The 14,023-nt window shown below is 33.5% G+C and overlaps 2 protein-coding genes across 10 annotated transcripts; both read left to right on the forward strand.

Moving 5' to 3' along the window:
• Window positions 1–574: 574 nt before the first annotated feature.
• On the forward strand, window positions 575–2,377 carry LOC114166201 (uncharacterized). 4 transcript variants are annotated; one of them, XM_028050891.2, is made up of 3 exons: window positions 575–759; window positions 1,462–1,600; window positions 2,020–2,377. In XM_028050891.2, exons 2-3 carry the CDS (start codon window positions 1,472–1,474, stop codon window positions 2,119–2,121), a joined length of 231 nt encoding a protein of 76 aa, XP_027906692.1. In that variant the 5' UTR covers window positions 575–759; window positions 1,462–1,471; the 3' UTR covers window positions 2,122–2,377. The 4 variants fall into 4 exon arrangements, with proteins under 4 accessions (XP_027906692.1, XP_027906689.1, XP_027906691.1 ...); XM_028050888.2 differs by having other exon boundaries at window positions 590–759; window positions 1,446–1,600; XM_028050890.2 differs by having other exon boundaries at window positions 591–759; window positions 1,467–1,600.
• A 2,201-nt stretch (window positions 2,378–4,578) lies between these two features.
• On the forward strand, window positions 4,579–13,676 carry LOC114167483 (bifunctional protein FolD 1, mitochondrial). 6 transcript variants are annotated; one of them, XM_028052576.2, is made up of 7 exons: window positions 4,579–4,710; window positions 5,213–5,440; window positions 8,228–8,515; window positions 12,636–12,904; window positions 12,997–13,164; window positions 13,237–13,427; window positions 13,521–13,676. In XM_028052576.2, the coding sequence occupies exons 2-6, from the start codon at window positions 5,248–5,250 to the stop codon at window positions 13,405–13,407; spliced, it is 1,089 nt and encodes a 362-aa protein (XP_027908377.1). In that variant the 5' UTR covers window positions 4,579–4,710; window positions 5,213–5,247; the 3' UTR covers window positions 13,408–13,427; window positions 13,521–13,676. The 6 variants fall into 6 exon arrangements, with proteins under 6 accessions (XP_027908377.1, XP_027908376.1, XP_027908379.1 ...); XM_028052575.2 differs by having other exon boundaries at window positions 13,534–13,676; XM_028052578.2 differs by having other exon boundaries at window positions 8,228–8,544; window positions 12,668–12,904; window positions 13,237–13,676.
• The last annotated feature ends 347 nt before the right edge of the window (window positions 13,677–14,023 follow it).

A 14,023-nucleotide genomic window follows, 5' to 3' on the forward strand; every position in this document is an offset into this window, starting at 1 on the left:
ACTGTCTGTAGGAGTATAGAGGGTGAAATGTGGGGGAGGTATGGCCATATTTGAAAAAGTTATTCCTTTTCTTCATATCATTATTTAACTATGTATGACTTTTTTTATATACAAATTCTTATCATTTTATTTTTTAAACTAGAATGATTATTTATTATAAAATATTATTTATAAAAATAAATAAAAAATATCTACAATAAAAATATAAAAATGATTTATATTCATTTTATAATGAATTTTATGAAATTCTTTTAATTTAGTAATACTTTTAATTTAATGATTATGCTAATACTAGTTTTTTTTTCTTATCTTTAGAAAAAGTGAAAATGACGTAGGCATATGTTATTATAGAAATCTAAACTCTAACTCTATGGATAAATTAGTTTTTTTTTTCTTATCTTTAGAAAAAGTGAAAATAACAGAGGCATATGTTATTATACAAATCTAAACTCTAATTCTTTGGATAAATTAGTTTTGTTATTATAAAAATCTAAACTCTAATTCTTTGAATAAATTAGTTTTAAGAAAATAATAATTTAGTAGGGATTGAAAAGAGGAAAAAATGGTGTTAAATATCAAGGGCCTCCTCATAACTCAATTGAGATGCGTCTTTCAAAAGTGACCCATTTTGATCCCCAAATTTTGAAATCAAATATCACTCCTATGAATCATTTACTTTCACATTCCCAAAATCTAACATCAATTTGCGGATATTTATCATCAATTTAGAGTGCATGTTCGTAATTCGATCTCCAAACGGTAAGTATAATCTTCTATCTTGTTCACTTCAATGAGCTGCGCTACCTGAAGCCTTTCTTCACTGGTGTCAAATTCGCCATTTGTTCCCTCTAGACCAGGTTTACCTTTTTTCCTGACTTGTCGATTTTGGTTCATGACAAGTCTGGGTAACTGTTTTTTCCGTCCATTGTTTCTTCATCCAATCCTTGCACCAATTTTGTCTCTACTTTCTTAATCTTGTTTAAACTCGATTATTCATTTCTTATTTGTGTTTACAATTTATACAAGTTATTCAAGTGGGTCAATTGTATTTTAGCTTAGTGTACTTTCAGCTGGAAACACACTTAAACTAAAACAGTATATATGCCTGACTTCCCTTTGGTGGGATGATCAACTAGTTTTATAAAATAGACATTGGTTAGGTCAATTTTAGTTTGTCTAAAAGCATGGAGGTTCAATACTATACGTTGTATAAAAGGCATTGATGCAAGGTCTTTACTATACGCTGTAATAAACATGAGATTAATAATTTATATTTTACGATGTTGAGACTAGTTGAAAAGGAGAGAGAAATGGCAAATGAAAAGGTTCAGAAATGTGTGATGTAAAAATTAAAGTTAGATTTTATCTCTGTTTGTGTTTGGTTATGGCGATTGGTTCAGATAAATTTTCCTCTTTATTTATTGATTGACCGGTTTCAAACACAGTGCTTCTTGGTGATAGGAAAGATACCATGTCATCTCTGGGCACTTCCAAAGGGATTCTAGAAATTGCCAAGTTTGGTGTGTATGTGACTGTACCAATCATTCTCATGTACACTTTTGCCAACAATTCCAGCAACCTCCGCAAGTTCATGGGAAATGTATTCTCCTTAATCATCTTCTCATATCTCATATATAATCATTTTGGGGTTTATATACTCACCAATTTCTTTTTATTCATATTAAATATTGCTATAATCACAAAAGTGGAGTATTAGAAATAGTGTTCATTTGTCATAAGTGGTGGATAAGCTAGCCTGTAAAGATATATCTATCAATTTTGTGCATTCAAGCATCTTGAAATCAGATTATGTAGTTTCAGATACAACTATTCAATAAAGTTAGATGTACAATAAGCAATTTAAATCACTTTGAGATTGAATAAATGTCTCCCAAGATCAATTGTCTTGTCTTGATGGCTTTGAATTCATTCATCAACATGAATGCAATTTTGAAATTGTCTTTAACTACAATTTCGTATTTGTATTCCAAATCATATTTTATTGTTATCGTTTTACAGAGGTCATACATTGAATATCCACCAGAGGCAGAAAGGCCACCATCACCGGATAAACTTAGGGAAATGGCACGGGAGATGGCCCGTAGGAGGAACAGTGCCTGATGTTCCATGTAGTTGGTGCAGGGACTTCCTAAAACTTCTATTTTACCTTCAAATCTAAAGAAAAATAAAAGATATTGGAGATCCTGTTGTATCTGTTATTCATATTTTTCATATTTTCTAGTTGAGTGGTGTGTATTATTTATTGGAAAAATGCCTTTGGGATTCATTGACTGATTTTGTGCATCTTCGATTTGTCATCCTTGGAAGATCTAACAATGAAACCAATTTATGAAGGTTTGCCTCTGTGTTCTTTTTCTATAGCTTCGTAATGGAAACGTCTTTTAATTTTCTCCTATGAAAATTCTTGCAGAGAAATTAATAAAGTGTAATGTAAGCGAGTCAACATTAAATGACTTCTTCATAAAATGATATAAATTGTTAACATTTCTCATGTACTCATGAACTTTAGATGTCTTAAATTGAAAGGACAACAGAAAAATGTATGTTCAGGTTAGCTGATTGAAATGATTATATGCACCTAACTTCCTTGGAGCTTCCCTAAGCATTTTGTCAACTTAACTTTTCCAACCCGAGTAGCTTTCAGAGAGATAAGAGTTCTTGAACAAACGAATTTTTCCTATAATTTTTCATGCAAACATTGATTAGCATAGTCATTTTCTACCATCATCATACATGCACCTTCACAACTCCAGCCTTTTAGTTCTTTCTTGTTCCCACCCCTTGTTGGAAAATGATTATAGATTTAGAATTGAACGAGAATGATAGTGATGAAAATGAAAGCATGTGTTATGTTATTGTTTGTTTACTCTCCTGGCATATATATAGTATTGGATGCCCATAAATCATTCGTAAGAACGTTGTGTTTCGGTCTTTGAAGTGAGTGTAGAATACTTCAGACTCGTATTGCTGGGAAAAGATCAAGTTGTTGCATACTCGTATTGCTGAGAAAAGATCAAATTGTTGCAATTCATTGATTATACCTAAAATGCTTGGATCATTATTTGGAAAGTCTTTTATATTTTGAGCTTTTTTTTTTTAATACTTTATTTATGTGCAATGATTTCCAAGTCTATTTGATTTTTATTTTTTACTTTCTTCTCTTTTTTCTCCCAATTTTTTATGTACATCCTTGCCATGTGAACATCATTGTCCCCCCTTGTTGGGATTATAATAGGTGCAGCTTAGGTACGCATTTTTTTCCTGTTGAAGATCGATTCTCAGCGTCTTTTCATTTCTGCTATATGTTTCTTGCAAAATTAACCCACCCAAAAAGGGAACAGATACAAAAACAGTGTTTGAAAAGGTAGATACATTGATAGAAAATTATGTCCACTGTGTATATAAACTCAATCTAAATTTGTGATTTACATTTTACATTTTGCATTAGAATCATTGTTACGTATTGCAGTTTTCAATATACTCGTGAAAGTTTATATTGAATTTAGCACTTGATTTTGGAATTTCGATCTGATTGTTCTAATAAGTATTATTATTACCAAATATATGACATGGTATCTGTCAGTTTAACTAGTCTAGTTAGCGAGCTTGTACAAAAATTTGATTGCATGCGAAAAGGGAAACAATTTTCTAGTGTTCTGGTTTCAATTTTCAATCCCCTAGCAACAATACTTGGTTTTATTGAAAAATCAGTACAAATATTTTACCATGAATGGATTGGAATTCGTACCAGTAGGAACAATTTTGACTGTTTCAAACAGCCAGGACGCGAAAACTTCTAATGTAGAATTTGACGTTGTTATTGATAAAGAAAGTTTTGAAGTCCTTTCAAAGCACATGCCAAACATTGCATCAGTTTTATAAGAACTACAACTTCAAGAATTGAACGAGTCTCAAGCTACAAAGATTGCTCGAAACTTATGGTAATATATGTGTCCAAACATAAGGTTTCATGTGTTTCATTGATTTTATTATAATTTTATGATCTACTTTTACAATTCTTAATAGGATAAGTGGTTAATTTCTTTTCAAATTGGTATGTGAATTTTTTTAAGATCATTTATAATTAATTATTTAACTATATTCAATTTAAAGTTTTTAAAATATTAATAATTTTCATTTTTATAAAATATTTGTTTCATAATTAGATTTTGTTTTTAATATGTAATTTCATACTCTTTCTTTTTTAATTTTTTTTCTTGACTCATTTAATGATAACAAAAGAGAGTGTAAATTAACACATAAATAAAGGTGTTTTAAATTAAATAAAAAATATATAGCATGCGAATAAATTTAAAATAAATATTTAAAATATATAAATAAATGTTTAGCATTATATTAAAATTAATTTTCTAAAAAAAGTATTAATATTTAATTATAGTTAAGCGTCACTTGTATAATGGAAATATTCAAATCATTTTTTTTAAATTGTGGATATGTTTAAATTATTTATCAAATATCACAATAATAATTTCGACTCATTTCAAATAAAAAATAAAAAATAAATATATCCATAAAAGTATAAAAAATAGAATTATAATTGTTTTAAAGTGAAAAATAGTAAAAACTAAAGCACTAGGTTTCTTGAGCTATCGCATCAAAGCGGAATCCTTTGCTGTCAAGGGGCTTATATCAGAAAATCACAACAGCGCCGAACAGTTGGTCTGTGAGGTGTCTTCATCACTTCCTTATTCTGATTGCTTTCCTTTGCCGTCAAAATCTTAATTACTATGTCGGAATTAAGTTAATTTCGTAATCAGTGTTGTATTTTCAAGTTTAATTATCCTATTACTGGAAGGGTAGAGTGAAATCTACAGGGTATTTGTTTTACTGCTGGAACGATAAATGCATCAAGAAGGGTGTTGATTTAGTCTTCAAATATTTTAATTTAACTAGGCTGCGTAAATGTTTGCCAATTTAGTCTATCTACTAAATAAATTAAAGTTATAAAGGTTAATGGGTATGCCTGGTTAGTGTAAAACATTTTAAACTTGCAAGCCAATCGGAAATTATCCTTGGCATGAATTTTGAGGCTATTATTATGACAGTGTAAAAGACCTTAATTCAGGTACTTGTTTCTTTCAATTACACAACTAATTCTTAACCCTTGTACATAAAAAGAGTAAAATACACAAACACACAGAGAATTGATTCCACTAAAAACTTGCTACAGGCAGAAGTGACGCTGATGACAACGTCATAAGTATAATGGGCATGGTGGCTGTTACATGGACAAATTATCTACGAAAGCGTCTTCCACAAACAATAAGGTCTCTTCATACCTTGAAAGGTAATGAATTAGACCAAATTTTAATGTCTCCACCTCTTGCATCTTTGGACCTTCCTGACATCTGGAGTCCTAATTCTTCATCTCGGATTATTCCAGCAATACATAAAAGCTGTAAGTAACTGAGTATCTTATTCCCTTGGGATGAGTATAATATCTACATTTTTTGGCTCTCACGTTTTATCATTTTAGATGTTTTCTTGCTGTTCAAAACTTTAGTTTCTGACTTGATTGAGCAAAAGCTGGGCTTTTACTATCATTTGTAGACTCCTCCAGTCAATCATGTTACTTCAAATTCTCTTCCAATGTAAACTGTCTTGTCATTCTTCACTTTTTTCTAATTATTGACAGATCTAGAGAGTCTATATTTGATTTCTTGGTTTATTAAATTTCATCAGTGTGTAATAACCATTTCTTCAGTGAATGTTAATTACTAGAAGTGATCTTCTTAAGACCTTTGAAGAAAAAGAAACATGGTGGCTAAATGAATGGATTTGTATGAGTCAAATGCTTAAGAAGAATACAACATTACAATAATCCATTGGATTAATTTATGAGAAATGTTAGGAACATACTCTTTCAGCACATTCTTATTGAAATTTATTGAACCCAACATTGAAATTAATGAACCTCTCTCATGATGTTGTAGATTTTAACAAATTTAATAGTGGTATAGATAGACATTGTGTTACTAAAACTTAAATTTATTTCTCCAAAACGCGTGCTAAGTTTAATGAATTGTCTGGCTGTGTAGCAGTACATTCAAACTCTTTGGCTTCTATATACAATGTGGACATATAAATAGGAAGAGGAGACTAATTTTGTACACTAATCTGGGCCTGAATACGAGGGAATAATTTGTAGACTCCTCCAGTCAATCATGTTCCTCCTCAATTTGGTGGTGGTAAATGGCTCTCTTTCCAAGATTGGAGCTGACACTTTGATAAGTAATTCTTGGGAGAGTTTTAGTTAGGATGTCTGGTATTTGGTTGCCTTATGTTACATGCCCAAAACTTAGCATAGGTTCTTTGCATTGCTGATAGCATATTTTTTTCACACAATATCTTTGGTGTTGGTCAATCAACCCCCTTTTTGGACTTCTTTTTTCTAAAGCAAACTTTCGACCTGTCATTAGGTGCAGTTTCTGCTGGTGTAGTTTCTACTAGTTCTGCAAGTACAGTTTCTACTTCTCCAACATTGGAGGCAGTTTCAGCCACTTAAACTCCCAATGGTTGGAATTCTACCATTTCATTTAGAATCAATGCATTCTCCCCCTGAATGCCAACTTTAGGTTAATAAGGCTAATTCTTGAAGAAAGTCACATCCATGGTATGGTAGAAAATTCGGTTGAGGGAAAGTAGCATCTGTGTCCCTTTTGTTGAGGTGAGTAACCAACAAAAATATATGTGATGGATTTTGAGTCAGGTTTACTGTGGTAAGGGTTTAGGTTGTTAACAAAGAACATCTAAATATTTTTTAGAGAATCGAGGTGAAAATTATGTTGGTTGGGAGAAAAATATTTTGATGTAGAGTGAGAGGTGTTACAGTTAAGAACATATTAGGAAGGTTGCAGAGAGGAAATCTTCTATCCAAAACTATTTTGGTACATTTGCGGCCAAAATGAGGGTTGAGTGATCTAGTTACTTTTGGAAAGTGCCTACTTTTTCATTTTGCCATTCCATTTTGTTAAGGTATTTATAATGAGCTTTGGTGTATATTCCACGTGACTTAAGCTAGAAATTCAATATTGAGTGAGAAAATTCATGGCCATTGTTAGTTTTGAGTGCCTTACTATCTTGGAATTGTGTTTGCACAATGTTGTGGAAATTTTAAAATATTCTGCCTACTTCTGATTTCTCTTATATAAGAAAAACCCCATGTAATTCTTGTATGGTCATCGATTAAAGTAACAAATCATTTAGTACTGGCAATGTTGTTAACCTATGTACGTCCTCATGCATCACTGTGAAAGAAAGAGAATGATTGAGACATAGTTTATATGATTCGGGTGGATAAATGCTTTGTGTATGCTTACATAATTGACAAATTTCACATTGATAGTTCCTTAGAGTTTTATTGAATAGTGAGGAGAACCATTTCTCCAAGTACTTGAAATTTGGGTGGCCTAGACAGCATTGTCACAACATTACAGAATTTTCAATACTTGAAGGTAATGTTGCACAAGAGCTGGCTTCGAGAGTTGAAGGTATTGTTGTACAAGATTTGGCTTTGGGTTTAGTTTTGGAGTCTTCAACCAGGAGCTGGTAGAGTCTGACACATTCTTTAGCATTGAGTACTACTCAATCTGGTACAACATGATAGACCAAACACATTGAAATTGACTGACACTGGTAAATCATCAGAGATAATCCTGATAGAAGTTTGGTAGTTACTTTCGTTTTCCTTGAAGGAAGATTTGGAATGACTTCTCCTATTGGATGCAATTCTAGCCATTCAATTTTTGGTCAGTGATAGGAATGCCGACTCTTCAATTGAGCTGGTAAGAATAGTACCAGTCTCCATTACGTGCCTTCAAATCCGTGAGAAGGACTAGAGATAGTTCAGACAGTGCTATGATAACATGCGGGAAAAGAAAATTCTTTCACAGACCTAAAACTGATAGAATGTGAAAGTAGAAATAGGAAGGAGAGACTAATTTTGTACATTAATTTAGGCCTGAATATTTGGAAATAATCTTTTCTGTTAATGCTTTACCTAAAGATGAAAAGAAGGAAATGAAAACATATTTATATTGCATTAAATCTTAACATTAAATATACAGATCAAATCTCATTATTTTATTTGATTTCCACAGGTCAACTCCCATTTTCCTGTATTATATATTCTTAAATTTTCTTTTCATTCTGCAAGATATTGTACTAAGATTGATGTTTGTCTCAGTTGATGACCATACTACTGTAGTGCTTGATGGAAAGTTGATATCCACGGAAATCAGATCTCGAATAGCTGCTAAGGTAAGAGAAATGAAGACATGCCTGGGAAAAGTTCCTGGATTAGCCGTAATTTTAGTAGGCCAAAGAAGGGATTCTCAAACTTATGTTCGCAACAAGATAATGGCTTGTGAAGAGGTCGGAATGAAGTCTTTGGTGGCTGAATTACCCACTGATTGTGCAGAAATGGATGTCCGAAATGCGATCATGAGATTTAACAAAGATCCGTCCATTCATGGTATTCTTGTGCAACTCCCTCTACCACAAGTAATTTCTTAATCTGTGACCTACAATAAATTAGATGGACTTTAGTATCTGCTGAGTGTTTATTCAAGAAAAGGATATTACAAAATGTTTTAAAGCTATTTTTTGAAATGGTCAGCCAATAAAGTATTTCTTGAAGAGGGGCCTAAAATTACAATTGTCTTTGGAAGGGAGGGGTTTAGCTTCTAAATGTGCAATTTATCACGTGAACAGTAAAAAATAAAAAATTAAAAGCATTTTCTAAAATAACATTCATAGAAATCTCTTACAAATTGTTTTAGTTATTGTTAGACTATCAAAAGATGTCTCAATATGTATTTATTTTGTTAGAGTTATCCTTGATCATAAATTTCATCATATTTCTTATTTATTTCCTTCTTTGATTTGTTTTGAAACTTTCTTATAGTTCAACAAATTTTTTGTTTTGATTTGATATGGTTCACCAACAACAAAGGAAACCTCCCTTCTATTTTTTATGTTTCAACATTGTTTTCCTTTTCCATACTTTTTTATGGCTTAGTTTGTTTTCTTTTTTAATTAACATAACTAGGATTATATCTTTAGATTTTGGTTCATTCTTTTCTGATTTTGGGCTTCTCCTCATATCTATATCTTGATACACATCCGGTGTACACTTGAATCAATCACAAGTATACATATTCTTTAGTCTTTTTCTGGGTCTCTAGTATTTACTTTTTCTTCATACTTCTTTTAGCAGCTTTGGTGCCACATATATTGTATTTTTTCCATAATGGGAATAAAGGCTAATGCGCTCTATTTTAAAAACATTTAAACCCCCCACAAAATAGACAAGAAAACTAGAAGTCCATGCTAGCAACAAAAAATCACAAGTTTCATAGATGTGATTTCAAGGGAATCATTTATAATGAAGACACGACATATCCATTCACTGTTATCTACTATGCAAAAGGGGTAGCATCGATATAGCATTGCTTCTGCTAATCCTACAAGTTTACCACCTCATCAATCTTGTGACTGTGTTGTACATCTAAGTGAGTCTGTCGAAGTTCAACTGTATCAATAACCTCATAGTCGAAAGGAAAAAGATTGAAAACTGGTTGCAGACTTGCTATTTGAGGCACTATTCAGCGTGGTACTAGCCCTTTCTCCTCACCCATTATTTTGGTCAAGAAAAAAGATCTCGCAAGGTACTCTTGTATAGATTATTGAGCCTCGAATGCCAATACAGAGTCTCTGTTGTATGTTTAATCACACCAGTAAACCCCTTATTTATAATCATTCAAAGTATAATATAGGAACATCCGAGAATGACTAATAATGAAGAATATCCCTAATCATCAATTTACATATTTCCGTAATTTCTAAGATAAAATCATATCTTTTACAGCCTATATAGCAAAGGATAGTTTTGTCATTCCTACTACAGATGAGTTAATAGTTGAATTATTTGGTGGCACCCATTTCTCCCAACTAGACTTGAGTTTTGGATATCACCAAATTCTGGTTAAGCCAAAACATAAAACTACCTTTTGTACACACTAGGGGTTTACAAGTTGTTGGTCATGTCCTTTTGGCTCACTAATGCACAAATTGCATTTTAGTATCTCATGAATCATGCACTCAAGAAGCAGCTAAGCAAATCAAATCTTGTCTTCTTTGATGATATACTAGTTTACAACCATCATGGTCCACTCATCTAAATTGGGAGGAAGTTTTACAACTGCAATAACATAGTCTTTTTGCATAGCGGTCTAAATGTAGTTTTAGTCTTTTTAAGGTTGGGCTACTTGGGTCACAGTTTCGGGACAAGGTGTGGAGTTGGACCAATCTAAGGTTAAGGTTGTTTCAGATTTGTCGAAACCTACTTCTATCGAACAATTGCATGGTTTTCTCAGTCTCACTAGTTGTCGAGTTCTCTATAGATAGAAGCTGATGTACTATTTCGAATGAATCAATTTGAATAAAAATCTTCTTTCTTTCATATTAATTCTTTCAAGTTGGTAGCAGAGCTCTCAATCTTAGGATCCCTACTTCCACATTTCTTCTTTACTGTCTTTGTTATGGTTCCTTGTTGCCTGAAATGCATCCAACTTGTGTCTTTGTTATGGTTCCTTGTTGCCTGAAATGCATCCAACTTGTGGTTCTATCGCCGTTCGTGCACCCATTTTTCATCCACTAGAGCTGCTGCCAGACCGTTGTCAGTGCTATCGCCAAACCCTCATCAGAGTTGTTGTCAGACACCAACAAAGCTGGCGCCAGACTTTTGCTAGAGCCGTCTCTAGACCTTTTTTCCATCGTCATAATTGTTGTTGATGTTGTTGCCACCACCTCTGGAGCTTTTTGTCTTATTGTTCTCTTTTAATTAAGAGGGGGGCCTAACGAGTCCCTATTATTTACTTAAGCATGGCAGCTTACCCGAGCAATGTTTGTCTTATAACTTCAGAGCGCACTATGTGGTGAAATTGAAGATCTAAAATCTCTCATGGAATCTATTAGTAAGTCACCTTCTGGTACTTGCTCTCTAGCCATGATCGGTTCATCTACAACTTGCACGAGCAATAAGGCTTCATGTTCTTCAATTGGAACAAGTTCAAATCGAATTTCAACAGCAATGTCTACGTGTTCTTTATTAGAAGTCGGAGCACCAGCAGGTGCAAGTGACCAAGACTTTAAATAGTTTTCCTGTAAGGATTTGTTGCATGTAGTTTCAGTGTGTATTGTTGAGCACGTGCACGCATTTGTTGATGAAAGTAATAATTTATTTTCTCACATATCTGATGGAGTGAATATTGCCCAAGACACGAGAAAGAATTGAGAAGAAAGCATCAACTAAACCAGGTTAGAAGCAATTGATCTTGTTGTTTCCATATAGAATATGCAGGATTTCCAGTTCCTTTTGCACAATCTTTAGCGAGAAACCATGGGGGAATCGAATGATTCACAATGAAACGATGTTGACTGAGATTTGACTGGTTGTACTTGTTTCTTCCTCAGTAGGAAATTGTCATCTCTGAGTTTTTGAGATAGAACGAGGAAAGGTTTGGGGGGAGTGGAGGAGGTGGGAATCAAACTGATCATAGCTGTAGATGGAGGTCACTATATTGTGTTAGAAAACCTTTAGAAACTATTTAAAAGAATGGGAAAACAGAGCAAGAAATTGAATCTTTAATTTTCTGAATGAAAGAGTCACAATCAAGAATTTATACAATGGATAGGTAGTTGCAAACAGCTTCTGACAGCTGACATACTTGTAACTGACAGTTGTTACCAATAACTACAGAACTAACAAGAATAACAAACTACCAAGCAGATGACTTTGAGAACTGCATATGTTCAATACAATACAACTCTAATAGAAACTGATCTATAGTTGAAGAATAAAGGAGCAAGAGAGACAGAGAGAGCCTAATAGAAAATATTCTGAACACGTCATATGGATAGGAGGAATCCAGTGTAAAGGGGGAGGGTATTGTGATCGCTCTAAAATCCCTTTTCTCCGAGGATCTTTTTCTTTCTTTTCTGGAGATAATGGTTTATGTACTCTTGTTCAACCATGAATTCCAGCGTCTTGATAAATCCAAGTATTTCGCATTTGAGGATGGAAGAGAATTTCATTCCATTTCCGTGGCATTATAGTTCACTCTGTTGTTCCTTACATTGACGTCTTTGAACTGCTGACCAGCTGGTTAAGCCGAGTAATGGATTTTGTTCTTCTTTTTGATGATCATTATCATATTTTAGATGGTATGATCTTTTTGAATATTCATTACCTTTACATCAATTTCTCCGCACAACACCCCACTCAATGGCTACTCGCTGGAACATGCCCAAAAGTATTTACATAACTAGGAAACATCCTTCTAACTAGAAGATCCCAAGTGTATCACAAGGACCAAGACATCCACATGTGCATCTTTGGAGACAAAATTTGATGCTATCATGAAAAAAAGTAGTATCATGGGTATTAAATTGGTACTATAATTTTATCAATTGATGTTTTATTAAATTCGGAGTAGTTTGCTGGTGAAATATTTTGTTTTCCGATTAACTAGTTTTCATGCCAGCTATACATTCAATTGTAGATTAGCACACATTCTAATTAGCTGATTTAGTGTTTGACTGGTTGCAAAACAATTGGGGACAGCATCTAGATGAGGAAAAGGTTCTGAATGCTTTATCTCTTGAGAAAGACGTTGATGGTTTTCATCCCGTTAATATGGGGAATCTTGCCATAAATGGAAGGGAGCCACTGTTTACTCCTTGTACTCCAAAGGGCTGCATTGAGTTATTGATCAGATCAGGAGTCGAAATAATGGGGAAGGAAGCCGTAGTGATAGGAAGAAGTAATATTGTTGGGTTGCCAACGTCCTTGTTATTGCAGGTAATATAATCATTTGTTAGAAGCCTAAAATCACGGTTATCTACATTTTCGTTTCCTTCTGCATGATATGTAATATCGTTGTATATTGGCAGAGACACCATGCAACAGTCACTGTTATACATCCCTTCACAGAAAACCCTGAACAGATCACCGCAAAAGCTGATATTATAGTTTCAGCTGCTGGAGTGCCTAATTTGGTCCGTGGTAACTGGATTAAGCCGGGTGCAACTGTGATCGATGTTGGTACTACTCCTGTTGAGGTAAGTTGCTAATTACGACTTAAGACAATTTCATAATTTGCTTTCTCTAAATATAAGAAAAAAATGTTGCAGGATTCTGGCTGCGACGATGGTTATCGTCTCGTAGGCGACGTATGCCATGAAGAAGCCATAAAAGTGGCATCTGCTATTACTCCTGTGCCTGGCGGGGTTGGACCTATGACTGTTGCTATGCTACTATATAACACTCTAGTTTGTGCAAAACGCATTCTGAACTTTAATTGAAGTGCTATACTTCTTTCAAGGTCATTTTCAGCATGATTAAGTTTAAAAACAGAAATTCTTTTTACAATTTTGTAATGCATATTACGCAGCTGATTGTCTTATGTTATGTGAAGTTCTTTGATTCAGGTTATTGCACGGTAGGTGGTCTTCTACAGTTACTCGTTGGAACCATAGGATTTCTTTCGGCCAAAATGTATCAATTGAAATATGTTATCACACATTGTTAAATTCATTCGAAGACCTTTAAATTAAAAAGAATTATCGATTCATATGATTTCTTTTTATAAATGAACTTTTGACGGATTTTGAAGGTTGTCTTAGACGCATCACGATAAAACATCTAAATGTTCCTTGTTGGCTCTAAATTGGGCATAACCTATACAAATCACTTCTATTACTCTAACTGCTAAACATGGAAGTAATGGATTATCTTTGGCGCCTTTCGTTATAGCATTTTGGATCTCAATGTGATACCACGGCTAAATGCTTGCAAAATAAACTCGTCAAATCGGGTGACGAAATTGTAATTAACAGTTGGAACTTGAAACCATAACCAGTTGATTCTAACCTATCACCATTTGGGGTTTCCATGGGATGATGTTACTGGCATAAATGT

The sequence above is a fragment of the Vigna unguiculata genome, chromosome 10 (genome assembly GCF_037176805.1).
Source record: "Vigna unguiculata cultivar grain cowpea cultivar isolate G323 ecotype 2 chromosome 10, ASM3717680v1, whole genome shotgun sequence".
NCBI classification, from domain to species: Eukaryota; Viridiplantae; Streptophyta; class Magnoliopsida; order Fabales; family Fabaceae; genus Vigna; species Vigna unguiculata.